The following is a 16,862-nucleotide window of genomic DNA, read 5'->3' as shown; positions in this document are numbered from 1 at the left end:
ATCAGTTAACTCATTAAGGAGTTCTAGTTGGCTGCTTGCAGTCTGATGGAGATATACTCCTAATTAAACAAAGTAATCTTTTCTGATGATTAATGCTAAATACAAGACATTGCCTAACCAAAAAAAAACTCTTTCAAACCCTCATTTTGTATCTGAAAACGTTTAGATAAAAAAAATCAAGTATATTTTAAGCTCTTAGCAGGGATAACAATTTTTAATTGGGAAACACAAATATATATTTTAAATAGAATGAAGGTGCAGAACTTTATGTACTTCCAAGATTGGAAAATTGAAAGAAAAGAAACACAGGCTTTTTCAAAGTAAGAGTACAAGGGAAATAAAAGTACTCAAAATAAAATTAACCAGCTGCCTCTACCTCAAAAGCAGTGGGGAACAACTGACAGCTGCTGCTGTGCAATTCTTCCCTCTGTTGTCAAACTGTGCAACTACATCACTAACAGTGAAGCACAGGAAACCCAGCAAATAGATTTGATATTGGCTTTCCAGTGACATTTTCTAGGACTGGGTTTGGGCTTCTTTCCTCGTCTTTTAAAAAATACTGCAGAAAAAAGTTCTAAGGAAAAACATGAACACATAAAATTTAACTGTGGATATAAATTGACAAGCAGTGTCTACTGTTCAGTGTTAATTCCAAATTAATTTATCCACAGAAGATACTCCCCAACACCATAATGAGGTCTGCAGAACTTCACAGAAAGGATGAGAACTTGGTGCTGAAAAATGTAACTTGGAAAAGCAGGGGAAAATAGGAGGAGGCACAATTCCTGTCCAAATGACAACACAGTTGGTTTCCACCAATGAAGGGCAGTAAGATGGCCACAAAAATTACTCCCTCTTCATTTGGACTTCCAAATACAATTCCAAAGTTGGTTTTTATGTGATCCAGCCCTAATGAAATCTGCTCCTATCCTGAGCACAGAGGTAATTTGCTATTGCTGCAAATCACTTCTCAGAGATTAATACAACTTGTTTACAGGCCAATTACCCAGCCTGCCAGCTGGACACTACCAGAATGCCCAGTTTTTGTTTTGTTCTTTTAATGTTGTGCTGAGCACACAAGTGAGCATTCTTTCAAAACCAACTCATGAATTACAAGGGGGAAATTGATACTGGCATTTCAAATAGACTGGACTTGATAAAGAAATTACATATAAAAGTAGAACACACTTTTTGGGAGACTAAATTCCAAAGTACACTTTGATAGTACATTGCTTGACATCTGTTATTTAATTTCCTACAAATAGGTACATTGAAACAATTTACATGCCTCAGAAAGCAATTTTAAGACATACATTGGATGTTAAGTGGCCCTTCTTTTTATTATGAATAAGCTGCTGCATACAATTGAAGTTGGAAAATGAAAAGAGTATCCTTAACAATATGGAGGTATTAAATGCTTTGACCCCTTGCAGTTATTGCAAAATATTAAATGGCCAGAAGATAGCTTTAAAAATTCAATTTAAGGCTGTTTAGCACTTGGGAAACCATCTCCCCATCCTTTTCTTTTCCAACAGACACTAAAATTAACTACGAAGTTGTGAAGAAAAAGCACAGTTAAGACAGCAACAATGACCAAGGAATTACAGGATCAGTGGAGAACCAACAAGGAAACAAATGTCCCACAGAGCAGCAGCATTTAGTGCAGCACAGCTGGGTGAACATCCTTCCCCAGTGCCTTGGAAGGGGCAGCTGAGTCCCACCTGCACTGCACACACCCCAGAGCTCCCCATGCCTCAGCTCTTGGATGTTCACCTTCAAATCCTGCTGCTAAAATGGCTCTGTGGCACTGCAAGGTGACAAAGTGACACCTCCAGAGACAATGCCACAAACACAGCAGTGCTAACAGCTCATTTGGAGCAAACCTCTGACTCACAAGTCTGATTTTATGTGCAACTTATCAGATGTACTGGAAAATAACAAAATATACCAAGTGTTACTCAAGAAATGGTCACTAAGTCCAGGCAGTGACCATGTCCTGGTTCATCTTTGGGTACATCAGTGACCACAACCTGCTGATGTCCTTCCCTCCTCAGCCTCTTGTGCTGACACTTCTGCTGTTTGCAAGGCTGGCTCAGACACAGGAAAAACTGCTGCTCTATTTGCTGTTTTAATTTGAAAGAATGTTATGAAAAGGACCAGAAGACAACTGGTGGTGAGTCCATGGTTCTGAAGGTGATGAATATTTTTGTTTAGGAAAGAAAAAAGGTTCACATTTTCCCTTCTCTAACTGGGCCCTCTAAGCAATTTTCAATTCACAGCCTTTCATGATGTGCAGTTGGCTGATCTGGTTACAAAGTCAGTGGTCACACAAACCCCAAAACCAAACTTGCATTGCATGGTTAATAGTAAGTCCAAAGGCTTCTTTTGATGACTGCATCATTAATTCTCCCAAAATAAAAATCACTTTCATTAAAAGATTTACTGCAGTGAAAAGTGAATTTCATGTTCTATTAGCATCATTTAGGAGCTGCATTAAAATGTTTGATCAAGCTGAAAGAGTACTGACCCAGTACTTACTTAAAATATTTAATTCCTTAATTTAGCTAACTTAGGACTGAAGCACAGCAAAATGAAGTTCTGAACATGTAAGTAATCTGTAGTATCTGCATCCACTTTCAGGCCACTGTTTTGTTCTTATACAAACCTCTATGTCTTAGTACATCCATGAAACAATAATTTCTAATATAAAGAAAAGCCTGATAACAGAAAGTCTCTTTCTTTTATACACCCTGGAATCACTGAAGAAAGCAACCAAAAAAGTGAGGAGCAACCTAATGAAGTTTGCTGCAGGAATTTGGTTCTGCTGCACCTCATCAGCAGGCTGCATCATTTGAGACTTGCTGGGAGTTTTACCCTAGACCTGACAGCTCACAGAAATTTCCAAGAAAATGTTCATCCTTTGAGCATTGTAGTTCATACCTGTGGGTAACTGAAAGGGAGGAGAAGTCCAGTTCTTGTGACTGAGTGAGACAGCAATCAGAAGCAACTGAATCCACATTGTTCAAGTGTCATCAGTTAAAACTTGGTCAGATCTAGTTTTCACCTAGTCTTTTTTTTACCTTAAAAAGCAAATTATGACATGTCTATTGAAAAGGTCAAAGGAAAAATAAAAAGCTAGCTAGGGACAAATCCCTGAGAAAACATTGTAGAAGACTTTGCTTGAAGAGTCCCATTTCCCTGGCTTCTTGTCCTTTAGAAAATGGTTAACTGATTTAACTTATGCCAAACATGATTTTTAAATTTTAGCATATTTCATCAATTGTCTTTATCTAAGTTGAAGTCCTAGTCTTGTCTCCATGCACTGAAACTTTCCACTGGCTGTGACCTGTCCCATCCAACCATTCCCCCCTCATTTCAGAGTTACCAGGACAAATCTACTTGTACTGCAAAGTGCTACTGCACATGAAGCTGATCATCACAGAACTACCAAAATTTTCCAGAACGTGTGCTTGGAATGAAATTGAAATTATAGTTCAGTAACTTTATATCAGAGTTGACAGAGTAAAGAAGAGGGAGTCTTGTGCCCGTTACAGGGCACCTGCACTGCTTTACTGAAGAGCACTAGAAAAGAATCTAAATTATTGGAAGAAGCATAGAATTAGCAGTAGTAGTAATTTATTGTAAAAATAAAGGCCATACTGAAATCCTGGAGTACTGCACTGAAATAGCTTCTGGTTTTCTTTAAAACACATCCCCAGCTAACAATTCAAGGACAAGCCCTAAGAGATGCAGGAGAAACAGCAATGGAACTCAAGTTACAAATGAGGCACTTTCTGGTCAATATTGAGAAGATCAGTTTTGCCTTTTTCCACTCCCATGGCAGCTCCTTCCCCATGTGGCTCCAGGATGAACTGCACAGTCTGCTCACCCTTCTCTGTCTGACAGTGCTCAGGGCTCCCCGAGCCTCTCCTGGGAGCCACCCTGTCAGCAAGCCTCACATTTGCTGCTTTTTGTTTTATTTACCCCCCAGACCTGTACTACTGCAAGCCCTCAGAGTCTACAACTACATCAGAGCCTCCCAAGGTTTGCTCCTGGTGCTCTGCACCCCAAATGAGCAGCACAATCTCACACACAATCTGGTTTCTCACAGCAACTCCAAAATCCAGGAGATCAATGCTAAGAGCCCATATACCTGCCCTGCAGGCCTCTGCTGTGGATGCTGTGGCTCAGTTCAACATAAAAAATCAGAACTTGCATAGAGCAACTCATTTCCAAAAGTATTACACAGAACCCAAGTACAATAATACATCATTAACCTTGGCTGTATAAATGAGGAGGTTACATATTAAACAGCCCTTCCAAGCTACTGAAACACACAGGCCTAAGTGGGGTTTAGCAGGCCCACAAATATTCACTAATTCCAGCAAAATCAAAAAGCTTCACCATGCCCTTGCCCATTTAGTTACCCAAGTGCTTGAATATCAAGAGTGGATTTACCAATTTATATGAAGATATGAGACATAACACAGGGAGAGGAACCAGACATTACATCAAAGGGAATCTTTCTGAAACCAGGTGACATCCTTTCTGCATTTAATATACTACATCCTGAGTAACAGCTAGGAGAGGGAAAGTGGAATAAAGAAAAAAGAACAGATTATTTGCTATGACATCTTAAAAATGAGCCCATGCAGTCCTTAGTTCGCTGTAGTTTTAGTCTACAGTTTATAAATTGTAACACAGATATCTGTTAAGACACCCAGCACCTTTAATTAAGAGCAGATCTCAAATCCCACAATCAGACTTGTGCTTTATCATTTTATGCCTGAATTATAAAAAGCAAGATCCAGCCCTTTATTCTTCATTGGATGTTTCCTAGCTAAGAAAATTGTTAAGATTATTTAGAATTAAAAATTATGACATTATTATAAGCAAACCAGACCTTTAACTACAATTCTGTTCTCAGTAACTTATGCTGCCTCACAATCTGTCTCTTTCTCAAATATGTCACATATGACACAAACGTGGTGCAGTTAAGACAGAGGAAGAGATTTCAGGTATTCTTGAGAAACTATGACACAGCTATTTTTAAATCCCAAGCAAAAATATCTTACATTAAAATAGTACAGTCCCTCCCTCCCCCCCAGTTCAATTACTAAAATCCAGGAGAGGGTTACTAGCAGTTTCAAAATTGCCTAATTATCCAGTGCAATCCAATCTGCATCTTCAGAACAGTCTCTATGGTGGCAATAGTTCTTTTCTTCATTGGGGGATTAAATTGGTTCACGTGCTCTGAATAACCTAATCACTGCTGCCAATACAGTAACAAATGAAGGGAAAAACCTGCCTTATGAGCTAGAAAAATATTTACAGGCCACACTACTCCAGCAAGAAACCTTCTAAAGCTATTTCACAGTATCAGGCAGGACAGAAGGCAAAACCAAATATCTATACCTAAAATAAAAAGCCCAAAACAACAATTAGGTTACTATGATTCCTTTACTCAAGTCTATGATGAAATTTTCAAGAAAGATGGCTTGGGGGGAAAATGAAGTCCAAACACCTAATGCTAAAATACTGAGCAGATAAACAAAGAGCACAGGAGACATGCACAACACAGTGTAATCATTACCAAAAAAATAAAGCAGCAAAATCAGCCAGAAATATTAGATAATAAAAACTATCACACTAACATAATAAGTGCTAAAACATTTAAAACGTATTCATTCTCTTCTGGTAATTAATTTAAAGGTTTCATAGTCTGCATTCTCCTATTTAATGAAGCCAACAGGAAAACAACCCTAAAATTTGCTGGCACTAGCTATCCAAACCCAAGATGAATTTTAATATTAAATACACAGATCTATTTGTAAAGCAGAAGTGAACTAGCACAGTTCGTTCTGACAATATTAGAAACTAAGTAACCCTTAATTCAAAACAAGTATTTCACAATTAAAAACAGCCATCTATGACAATCCACTAAGCAGAATTCAACAAAAAGGCCTCAGAAAATGATGCTCCTAAATGGTTAGCCTTTACATCAGCAATCCTACAATAAACAGGCCCTGAGCACATACCGTCAGGGTTTTTGGGATACATTTCCTTCATTAATCTCCAATATTAGCAGCAGCAGCATCACTCACTCTTCCGTTCCTCTCCTCCTAAAATACATTCCCCAGGAGTCCTTTCAATGCAATTTTATCAGTATTTCCAGGAGGTCTCTCAGCCACATCCCTACGCACAGAGGCTGCATTTGTAACAATCCATGGCTGCAAAGGAGGGTGGCAGGCACAGCGACTGTACCATAACCAAAATGCTGAGTTCTCCTCTCTCCTGCAGCACACGTACACACAGCCCGCGTCAGTGCCCGCCGCTCACAACAGCAACCACAATGATGACACAAAATCTACAGAAAAAGGCATGCATTACTCACTGGGTTTTATTCTTTAGCCTCTTCAGCATGGAATTCTTTACAATGTAGTAGGTATGAAATGAAACATTTTCCCTTTATTCCACGGATGCCGCTGTGTGAATACCATTAGACACCAAGGACAATAGGCAGGATCAGCTCGAACATTAAGAGCAAATATTTAATGGAAGACTGGTTACCCCCGTCTCTCCCTTTCACATCTCTGCCTCATGTATCCAGGCACGGGTGGTACTGGCTCCCTTGAGAGGCTGTAGCTAGCAGCTGAGGCACAACTAAAACATGGCATGGATGTCAAGGAGCTGATGTCACCAAAACAAGTATTTCTCTGATAAAGCCGGCAATTCCGTTAGAGAAGTGCTACAAATCGATGGGAATTGTTCAGCTGGACGTGCTGCGTTACACAATGCACTGCAGCACCAAGAGTGATAAATCAGATCAAGATCTGTCAGGGTAAATAAGCTGAGACTCCAATAACTAAGTTATAAAGCTGCCAATCAGCTGCTGGGATCCACACGCGCTGTCAGGAGCGCTGGCACCTCAAGGCACAGCAGAGAACACACCGAACGCCTCTGAAACAACCTTGTTTATTCCATCCTGAAAAATCTGCTCATCCACTGAGAAAGTAAAAGTGAAATGCAGGACTGGTCTAAAAGTCTGCCATCTTTATCAGGAAACACTGATCGAGCACCCAAGGCTCCAGTCCAGCAGATGCTGGGAATGCCCGGGAGAGGTCACATTCATGTCTGGGAAGGGATGGGAGATGTTTCAGCAAGGCTGATGGGAGATGGTCACATTCAGTGTCTGGGAAGGGATGGGAGATGTTTGTCACCTCCCAGCAGCACTGCCAGCTCAGGGAGAGGGGCTGCCTGGAACCACAGCTGTGCACTCACACTGCGAGCTGGGGCTGGCTCCAACAACAGCACAGAAATTCAGCAGCAAAGAAATACAGAGACAATACAAATGCAGATGCTGGAGACTGTGCAAATTCTGTCTCACAGACAGCACCACATCAATATAAGAACAAAGGTTCTTCAAGCACAGAAATAACTTTCCTTAAGTCATGCAAATGGAATTGAAATACTAGGCATGTGGTTTATTTCATTAATGCATTACAGCTTTTATTTCAAGCTTTGCTGGCTGGTACAATCTCAAAACCATATCAATTTAACAGAGGTGAGGATAGGTAGCAACTCTATTATTAAATTTCAACATAAATGCAAACCATCCAGTCTGTATTCCTGCACTCTTCTTCCAAAGTATTATTGTTCTGAAGGAGCTGGAAAGAAAAACCCTACAATCCTACAGAAATAGAGAGTTGCACTTCAGAAGACCACAAACTACTGGAAAGAGCCAGTCCATGACCTAACATGGAGACATATGAGCAACAGATTGGAAATGCCATTATTTCACAATTGAATAGTTTTATTTAAAAGCTCCATTTCAAACTGTCTGTAGTTCTGTAACAAACCAGCAATCCACACTTAGAACTGGTAATTTAAGTAGAAGCTCATTTTGGATAGACCAACTACTTCACTGTTTATTTGTCTCTGGAAAAAACCTGAGGCAAACACAATCTCCTTTATAGTGTAAACATGATGCTCCAGAAAACATATCCATATATTACATAATATTCTCACTTTTAAAGGGATTTACTATGAATATAACTACAGTGATAAAGACTAAATAAGAAATTGAAACAGAATTAATATTTTCTGAAGCAAAGCAAATATTTCAGTCCTGACAAAATAAATAGTTCCTTAAATAAACTGTATTACCAACACCAGTAACATTCCCTTACAGCCCAAGTGCAATGCAGATGTTTGTTGTGGGCCTTTGGCTAACAAGCAGCAATACTCAATGGATTAGTCTAGGCTAAATTACAATTTAAATACAATTTAACAGCTCTGTTGCAAAAAATAGTTATACCTAGGTCACTAGGCCCAATTTCCATGCAGGCCCCACAGATGCAAAGAGGTAATGTCCATCAAATGAATTCATGAAACCATGAGAAACCTGACCAGAGATCCCTTCTCAAGCACATCCAACTAAACAGGATTTTTAAACAATCTGAGTGCGATTCAACGTGACCTGTAAAACCATACAGGGAGAAATACCCTACAGACACAATAACCAGGTCAGCTGAGCCACACTCAGCTGTGCTCTCTGCAGCTCATCTCGTGGCTTGAGAGAACTCCAACTTCGAACAAATTAACACAAAAAACTTTCCTATTAGAATATCTACACCTTTAATGAGTTCATTAAATTAGGTGTCTCAAGGATAATTTCTTTAACTCTCCTAATCATAGTAGAAGAGCCTTTATCTGCCGTCCTTGTTCAGAAAAATAGAGGAATTAATGTTGTACGTTTACTTTCTTTTTTTCTTTTTTAAAAGACAATTTTAATAACCTAATTGACATGAAAACTTACCTGGTTTTTACAGTCAACCTTTCATCTACTGTAGTTAGATGTAGTTAAACGTAGAAAATCATACTTGAACTCTAACTTTTTGGTATTTATTTCACCTCTCTCCATCCTCATGGAAGTTCTCAATAGAGAACTTATTAGCATATTAGCATAATTTCTCTGATTAAAAATAGCATTCACAACTATTACCACTGCACTACTCCTCTTTAGCCAGTCTGTCAGTGTAAATCCTGATCAACCAAGTACTTTTTTCCTAGTATGTATTACTTGTTCTTATCAGCAATTAGTTTTATCTCCCCTCATATTTCTCAAAGAGAAGAGCAAAGGTCCTTCAAATTCCTCAGTTAGCTTTTTTTAATACTCCTGTGAGCAGCCAAGCATCGTCTGGTACCTCTGGCACCCAATTATTCCCATTCCTTTCCTTAACATTTACCAAGATATGAACTAAAGTCCTGATGCCATCCCTCTGTAATGAGAACTGACTATACAGCTATTTAATCCTTTTATCCCTGTGTAGTTCAGGTTATTATAAATACAGGTAAACCATATCAATTATGTGTCCTTCCTCTGGAGGTTTATCTACCTCTCACAGGATTATTTTTATAGAGATTAATAACCTTTTTATTAAAATGGCTGTATCTCCCTCTTCAGCACATCATTTCTTTTCCCTGAAAGTTAAAAAACCAAAAGAACCACAAAAAAAGCAAAGGCCTACATTCAAATAGGCATCTAAAATCCTGTTGTCTCTTCCTCCAAATGTATCAACAACAAAAACCAGCATTAATCCTCAGAAACATTAAGACACTGCTACAACACTGATTTATGCAATTTGTCTGTTGACAAAATGTAAAATATTCTGCATTCTTTTAAGAAAACAAAACAAACACACATATGTAGCACTAGATTATGAAAATCCTTTAATATTTCTTTTTCATGTGACCAAAAAAAAAGTTTAGCTAGAATTGGAGAACATTTTAGTACTCACGATCTTCTCCTGGACAAGGCATGCCGGGTTTCTCTGGAGTACTTGGGAAAACTACAAGAAAAACATTAGATTTTAAGGTAAAAGATTCTCAGTAGTACTTTCTCCTTGATTTCTGAATATATTTACATACAAACAGTTTTTGGAAGCCTTTAAATAATTCTACATGAGAAATGATACAATTAAAATTTGGTTCTAGACTGGCAGGAGCTGATGCTGGAGTAAAGCATGAACAGATCTGTGCAGTGCTGAACTCAAAGCCTCCCGCAGTTTCTGCTTTGAGCTCCAGTTCCTTCCTCAGCATCAAACCCCAGGGCAGAGCTACACAAAGGACACTTGACAGGCAAGGGAGTCACTCCAAGCTGCCACTGCAGCAGCTGTTGGGATTATCAGACACACAGGGAGGGGTTCCTGAGCTGTGCAATACTTGCCATGAATGATCAGCCCTTGGTCTCTGTTCTGACAATACAGACGGAATGCTTCCTCCAGCTCCATCTGAGATGAGATGGTACAGGGGTCACCTAACAAAAAAAGCAACACACAGGTAAACTTACCACTGAAGAATTTCAATAAGTAAAATATGTACCAGTTGCAGGTATTGCCTTTCTTTCAATCACTTGATATTAAGCTGGCATTTTGATCAAAGCCAAAATGGAAAAACACAATTATTCCTTCCAATTTTATCAAAATTGAGTAGACAGAACTATCCTATAGGATAACAAGAGAATAAAAGTGAACAGATATGCCTAAAGACCCCCCCCCCAATTTTCTTGATGTCTGCTTGTGGTGACATTATCAGCATTACCTTGGGAGGGTTATTTTTGTTAAAACTGGATAATTAATCCATAAATCCACTTAAGCAGACACACGTAAAGTACAGTACGTCACAATGAGAGCCAGCAGAGGAGCAAGGGTGTCACTCTGAACCCCTGTCCCTCTGTGGAGCAGCCACCTTCCTGCAGCACACCTCGGGTGACAGGTGACCTTATGATATCCAGGCCAAGCGATGACACCAGTGTCAAGCAACATTTAAACTTTAATTTCTTATTTTAAAAAAATGTTCTTATTTTGTAAAATTATGAATCCAAGGCCTAGCTACCTCTCTTTGTAGACTACTGCTGTTGATGATCTATAAATGCAGCAATAATGCAACATGAAAGACAAAAGAATTATTTGTACTGCAAATCAACAATGCATATTCCTTGTATGTTTACAGGATTTTATCAGGAGTGAGCTATTCATAGTTCAAACCTTTTGGATCTTGTCAAAAACAAAGAAGCACTATAAAAGCCCAACAGAAAATCTATTTTCTTCATCTCTTGGTAGGTTTTGTTTATTCATTAAGCCATGGGCAATTGTTTGCTTTTAGTTAGTTCAAAGAGAACATCTGTTTGTGCAATCAGTCAAATGAACTTAAATTCCATGTGGCAATAAGTGGAAACACTTGCATGCAGAAACAGGATAACTCACAAAACCCAGGAGGATCAGTAACAGCCAACACAGCAGATTGGCTGAAACTCAACCACTCAGACCCAGGAATCAGAGAAAGGTTGTACAGGTATTTAACCAAGACTAGAGGAAAATACTTACTTGGAACAGAGACTAAATAAATTCTTTTTAATTTACATAAACTTCAAAAAGCCAATGCAACAGAGAGCCCAACCAAGAAACATTCAACAGAACTCCTGTCTTAGAATCCTCCAACTCAAAACTCAGGGGATTTTCTTCTTCCCTGCAATAATCTTCCTTTATTAGCAGGCATGCAGTTCAACCAGCTAAGCACAGGCAATGTAATTATCTTCCATGTCCTTCTCATCAGGTTACTTCTTATTACACCACTATTAAACTGAGGTTGGTACAGTTGCCTCTGTCCTTCTCAGTATTCAAAAGATAAAGAGTAAAATTTAGAAGTATTAATACTTGTCCTTGGTATCTTAAAAAGGGCTGAGTTGTCTTTGACTACCAGCTACCTCCTTCCAAGGTCAGTACTTTGAAATTCCATTTACTCAAACAACACTATCAGCTAAGAGAGCTATTTAAAAAACCAAAACACACCATTAAAACTATTAGTCAAACCAGTCTGGTATTTTTCCACCTTTCTGTATTCAGTTCTAGTTCTGCAGGCCCTGGCTTTGACAAGGTGCTTCTGTAGAAGTGAATTCAGGCACTACTGCAATCAACCCTGATGTCTTAAGTTTCATTTCTCCAAGCTTCCTGCTCTGGGACAGGGTTCTGTAGTTGGGTATTTAGAAACAAAAAACTCCACAGTATGATTTTTGTTTATACAAGTTCCTCGATGCCCCTTCTCTGCACCACAGTGAACAGCAAACCCCGAGAAGTATTTCAGTCCAATACCTTCATCATCAATCCACTTGAGGGTAATGGGCTGTTCCTGCTGCAAGTTACACATCTCGTGCACTTCATCACAGAGCTCAGCATAGCTCATGGATGCATCCAAGTTTGTTATCAGGATGTCCCTGCAGAAGATGAAAACATCAGCTTTTATCAGAAAATACCTGCACATTCCAACAGTTCCACCTATGGACAGCAAGCTGCAGAATGATATAGAATGAGCATTCCTCATATAAAACACTCCCACTGTGCCAGCAGGATTACACCTCCCAGTGCTTAACTTAAAAATATTTCAGTGTGGAGGAAATAAATGTGTTAATTACCCGTCTTTAATGCATGTTTACTCGGGTGAGCCAAGCTCCCTTATTATAATTATCAGAGCTTGAAGTGTTGTTAAAAAACAAACCAGAAGCTTTCATAATAATTTTTTTTTTAATCCAGGTGCTTCTTCCATCAGGAGATAAATAAAATCTCAATTATTGTAAAATCCTTTAAAACAGAGGCTTTACCTCACATCCACTATATTGTTTGAGATGAAGCTTTGATTAGGTGAATTCTCAAAAGATGTAATTACAGGAAAATTCAGGTAAAATCTTACTCAAATTCTGTATCTTGCACTCTACCTTGGTAGTGTTTAGAGAACATGAACCCAGTACTGAACTCTCTATGTAAACTATACATTATCTCCAGAATTTGTGACAATAACTTTTGATATAATGGAAGTCCACAAGTCCTGTCAAAGCAGGTCAAATACTGAAAAAGAAAAAAAGATTACACAAAACAAAATCTGATGATACAAACAAGACTTTTTACTACTTTTAAATATTTTTCAAATAACTGACTCTGAGAAATTAATTAATAAACAAGTGCAAAAAGAAACAGGAGATGAACTTAAATCATTCCACTGCCTTCAAAACTTTCCAGAGGACAATTAGGAAACTGTTTTGTAGTTAATGGCTACTGGCATGTGTAATTCTTTCCCGTCTTAGTGTAATACAGCAAATATATCAGAAGTTGTCCAACATGACTGAGATGATTTTCCTGTTTCCATACTATGGAGCAAGACATTTTAGAAAAAATGTTATACAACATTTTCTGCCTACTGTTCAACAGCCAGCAGTTGAACAGTACTACACTGAAATAAGAAACTTAAACTCCACAACTTACATTTTAAATGACAAGCATTAATAACTTGCCATTTTGCCTTTGCTGAGAAAAATTACTATAAGCAAAGCTGTAAAACAATCATCTTAAAGAACTGGACTGTTTCAAATTCAGATTAAAGCACTGCTACCTTTTCAAGTGTATCTTTAATCTATACTTTGTAGCGCTCTCAAAGAGCAGCAACTTAATAATTCTCCCTAACAGCAACAGCAAGAGAAATACATATGCTGCCTGCCAACCTGTACATCCATATCACCCACAACACTGAGAGCTGTCAGGTGAGGTTGAGTTAAGAACATTTCCCTGTCAAAGAAGTCATGTTTTATGCATTTATGAAAGCAAGAGACCAAACTGGTTCTCACAGCAATGTTTGAGGGCTGGTACAATGCCTTGCCCCAAGACAAGGGCACCAACAGATGCATTTATTTAATGCTCATTATTTAATGCACTGCCACCATGAGCCACTCATGAAATCAGGCAGCTGCAGATCTATGGTAACCATGGACAATCACACTTTCAGAAGTATCTAAATAAAATTCAAAAACTGAAAATACACTGTAAAACAACACTACTACACGCACTATAAACTCCAAATAAAACTGGCAACTACTAATCAGCCTTGAATTGTTAAAATTATAACAGATGTCATTCTACAAGTAAATTAATGAACTTCATGATGTCCATGTTCCTTTGAGACTTACTGTATTTAATCTTAACATCTCTACAGCCACATCAGGCAATCAGGGCACAGGGAAGCGAAAACCATTCATTGTTTAACACTAAACAATCCCATAGGACATTTTAAAAAATATATTTGAAACTGGACACTACAAAGTAATACGAAGAGCTAATGATCAGTCAGTTCTGTATGATCGGTTACAGCAAGAGAAATAATTCCAGTGACAATCAAACATGTCATCTCTCAGAGCCAAGATAACACACAGCAAAGCAGACGGCACCACTGCTCTGCTCCAGTGATTTCAAGTAACCAGGTATAAATCAGAGGCAAGTTGTGTAATTCTTGGTTCATTATTGCAGTTACTTAGTTTTTCTTTTGTAATCTACTCTGGCAGTTATTTCTACTGTGCTATGTTAGGAACTCTGTCACACCCAGAAACAGGAATACCTGAGATACTCAGCCTCCAGAGATACACTCAACACTCACATGTCTTAAACTTCCTCATGCTCACATTTCTAACAGGCATTTCAACGTGGCATCTGTACTATTATTTTATTTCAGCAGTTAGTCCCTGATTCTGAAGTTGCCCAGCATCAATGATTTCCTGCAGTCTGTCACACTTGTTCAAAAGCTGAGTGCAGTACTGCAGTGGAGATACTGAGATATCAGTTATAGAGGCTACAATGCCAAAAAAGAGTCAGTTTTACCTCACACAATTTGATCAGCAGAACAAAAACAAAATTCAGAGCTGGGAACTCTTGTTTGTAAACTGACTTCTGTAGATTTCACAGTTCATGCAAAAGACTGAATGTAGTGTTTCAGGAAAAACTACAGCAGTTTATTGTAAGACATGGTAATAATAATTACTTGACTTCTAACATTGACACAATTATCATCACCTCCCCCAGCTGTGCACAGACAAGTTCCACAGACACACTGCTTTCACTTTATACCAACACCACCTGCCAGCAAGCCTCCCCAAATTATTTACACCCAGTTCTACTGGTGCTTGTAGTGCCTTCCCTCACAGAGCTGAGCTCTCCCACTGCATTACCACATTAACTCAACTGCTCTAGAACTCTAAACTCAGCACCTCAAACTACAAAACTACATGGCATTGGTAAGTAGGTAAGTTTAAAACAAAAGCTTTTTTTTTCAATAAAATTCGTCAAGTGACTTTCATAAGTACATCACATTTAACTCAAACCAGCATTTTTCTACACCATAATGTAAGAACATGCCCAGTGGTAGCTACATTTACTCATTTAGCAGTAAAACATCAGAAAAGATCACTTAAGCCACTTATTAAATGCCAACAAGTTCAGTCTAAACACTTCCAATCAACTTTAGGATCTACTTGGGCCAAATATTTAACTCCTCAAATGCCTTAAACTCAGGCCTTGAAGGAAGGCAGAGAGACTAAAGCAACATTATTTCACAAGGTCCTCAGAGTGGCAGGAAGCCAATTAGATTAAACATACCTGAAAATTCAAATTTCATGTTGCTGCAATAAAACCTTCCTGTTTCTACTGTCAACTGAGTGAAGTCATAAGGGACTATGACATTGTGATTACAGACAGGATAACATGTAATAACTGCATGTGGGGGCAGGAGATGGATCTAACCTGCCTGTGACCATGGGAATCAATAATCCATCAACCCACAATAACTGTGGGTTTGTCAGTTATGCACATTTTCTCCCCTTCTGAGAAAAGATTAAATTAACTTTTCTTCTTGATCAGCACGCTGCAGGAGTCTGACTGGTATTTTAATAGCTCAGAAGTGTACCTGCCTGATCTGACATTAACTACAAATCCACCAAAGCCCTGGTTACTTTATCACCAGGTCAGACCACGAACTCCTGCTCAATACACTTCAAAAATAGACAGGTCACAACACAGAGGAAAGGACACACTGACTTACCCACTGTAGTGTGTTTTTACTCTGATGAAGTCTTTGTTCAGATCAATTTTTGAGCCCATTCTGCTCGGCATGGTCTGTATTTAGCAGCGATATAAAATTATAAGTATGCAGAAATAAGTTGATTGAAGACAGATTCTGAAGTGAAGAGCTTCACATGTGAAATGTGTCTCTGCTCCAGATGATTCTCAATCCAGCTGCACAGATAAAAAACCAGAATATTGATGAATATACACACACTGCTAAACAAATGAGTTGTGTCAAATTTTAGAAACACAAACAGCTTTACATAGAACAGCAAAAAAATCAAAAGGAAAATGTGTAAGACCATTGACCTGCACAGAAATTAAATAAGATTGGTTAAAAATGCCCTGTACAATTTAGCTTTACAGAAATATCCCAATTATTTGAAGATGTTTTCTTAAAAATCATCCAATAGCTCCCTCCTGGCTAAAATACTCCACAGAAGTTTTAACTTTTTCATCAACACAGCATCTTACTTTTTCCTCCCAAAGAAACAAGTAACTAAAAATAGTTTTTTCTGTAAATAAAACATCGTAGTCAATTACCATCAGCTACAAATTTACCCAAGAGAAGCAGCAGAGAAACTCCGAGGGGCAATTCAGCATACCTTTATGATTGGAGCTTGACAAACATCCTGTTTATTCCAAACCACCACCTCACACACCAATGTGTGTATCCAGACACCTCCCTAACCACGCTGTCCGGGCAAGCCACAGGTCCCGGGGGAGCGGAGACTCCCGAAAGCTCCACCCGACCCTCCCGGGGGGCTCAGGGGAACACGCGGCCCCTCCCTCCCATCCCGTCCCCCCTCAGCCCCGGCCTGCGCGGAGCGACCGGGACGCGGCACCGTCGCTCGGGACGAGCTGGCGCCGCAGTTCCCCGGACGGAGCGGTCTCCACCGGGACCGTCCGGGCTCCCACCTGCTC

At 39.0% G+C, this 16,862-nt stretch overlaps 1 protein-coding gene across 3 annotated transcripts in view; it reads right to left on the bottom strand.

Moving 5' to 3' along the window:
• Window positions 1–16,112, bottom strand: part of PRKCZ (protein kinase C zeta) — a 40,945-nt gene extending 24,833 nt beyond the window's left edge. Inside the window, exons 1-4 of one of the 3 annotated variants that reach the window (XM_005427640.2) lie at window positions 15,916–16,112; window positions 12,153–12,274; window positions 10,229–10,318; window positions 9,801–9,851 (exon numbers count right to left, since the gene is read on the bottom strand). In XM_005427640.2, coding sequence (XP_005427697.1) covers window positions 9,801–9,851; window positions 10,229–10,318; window positions 12,153–12,274; window positions 15,916–15,986 — 334 coding nt within the window. In that variant the 5' untranslated portion in view covers window positions 15,987–16,112. Of the gene's footprint in view, window positions 1–6,038; window positions 6,245–6,394; window positions 6,632–9,800; window positions 9,852–10,228; window positions 10,319–12,152; window positions 12,275–15,915 lie in introns of those variants that run through there. The other 2 variants (XM_031062486.1, XM_031062485.1) reach the window with 2 other exon arrangements.
• Between the last annotated feature and the right edge of the window lie 750 nt (window positions 16,113–16,862).

Source organism: Geospiza fortis, unplaced genomic scaffold, assembly GCF_000277835.1.
Source record: "Geospiza fortis unplaced genomic scaffold, GeoFor_1.0 scaffold37, whole genome shotgun sequence".
Taxonomy (NCBI): Eukaryota; Metazoa; Chordata; class Aves; order Passeriformes; family Thraupidae; genus Geospiza; species Geospiza fortis.
Note: the sequence above shows the minus strand (reverse complement) of the source record. Positions and strands in the feature narration are given on the sequence as shown.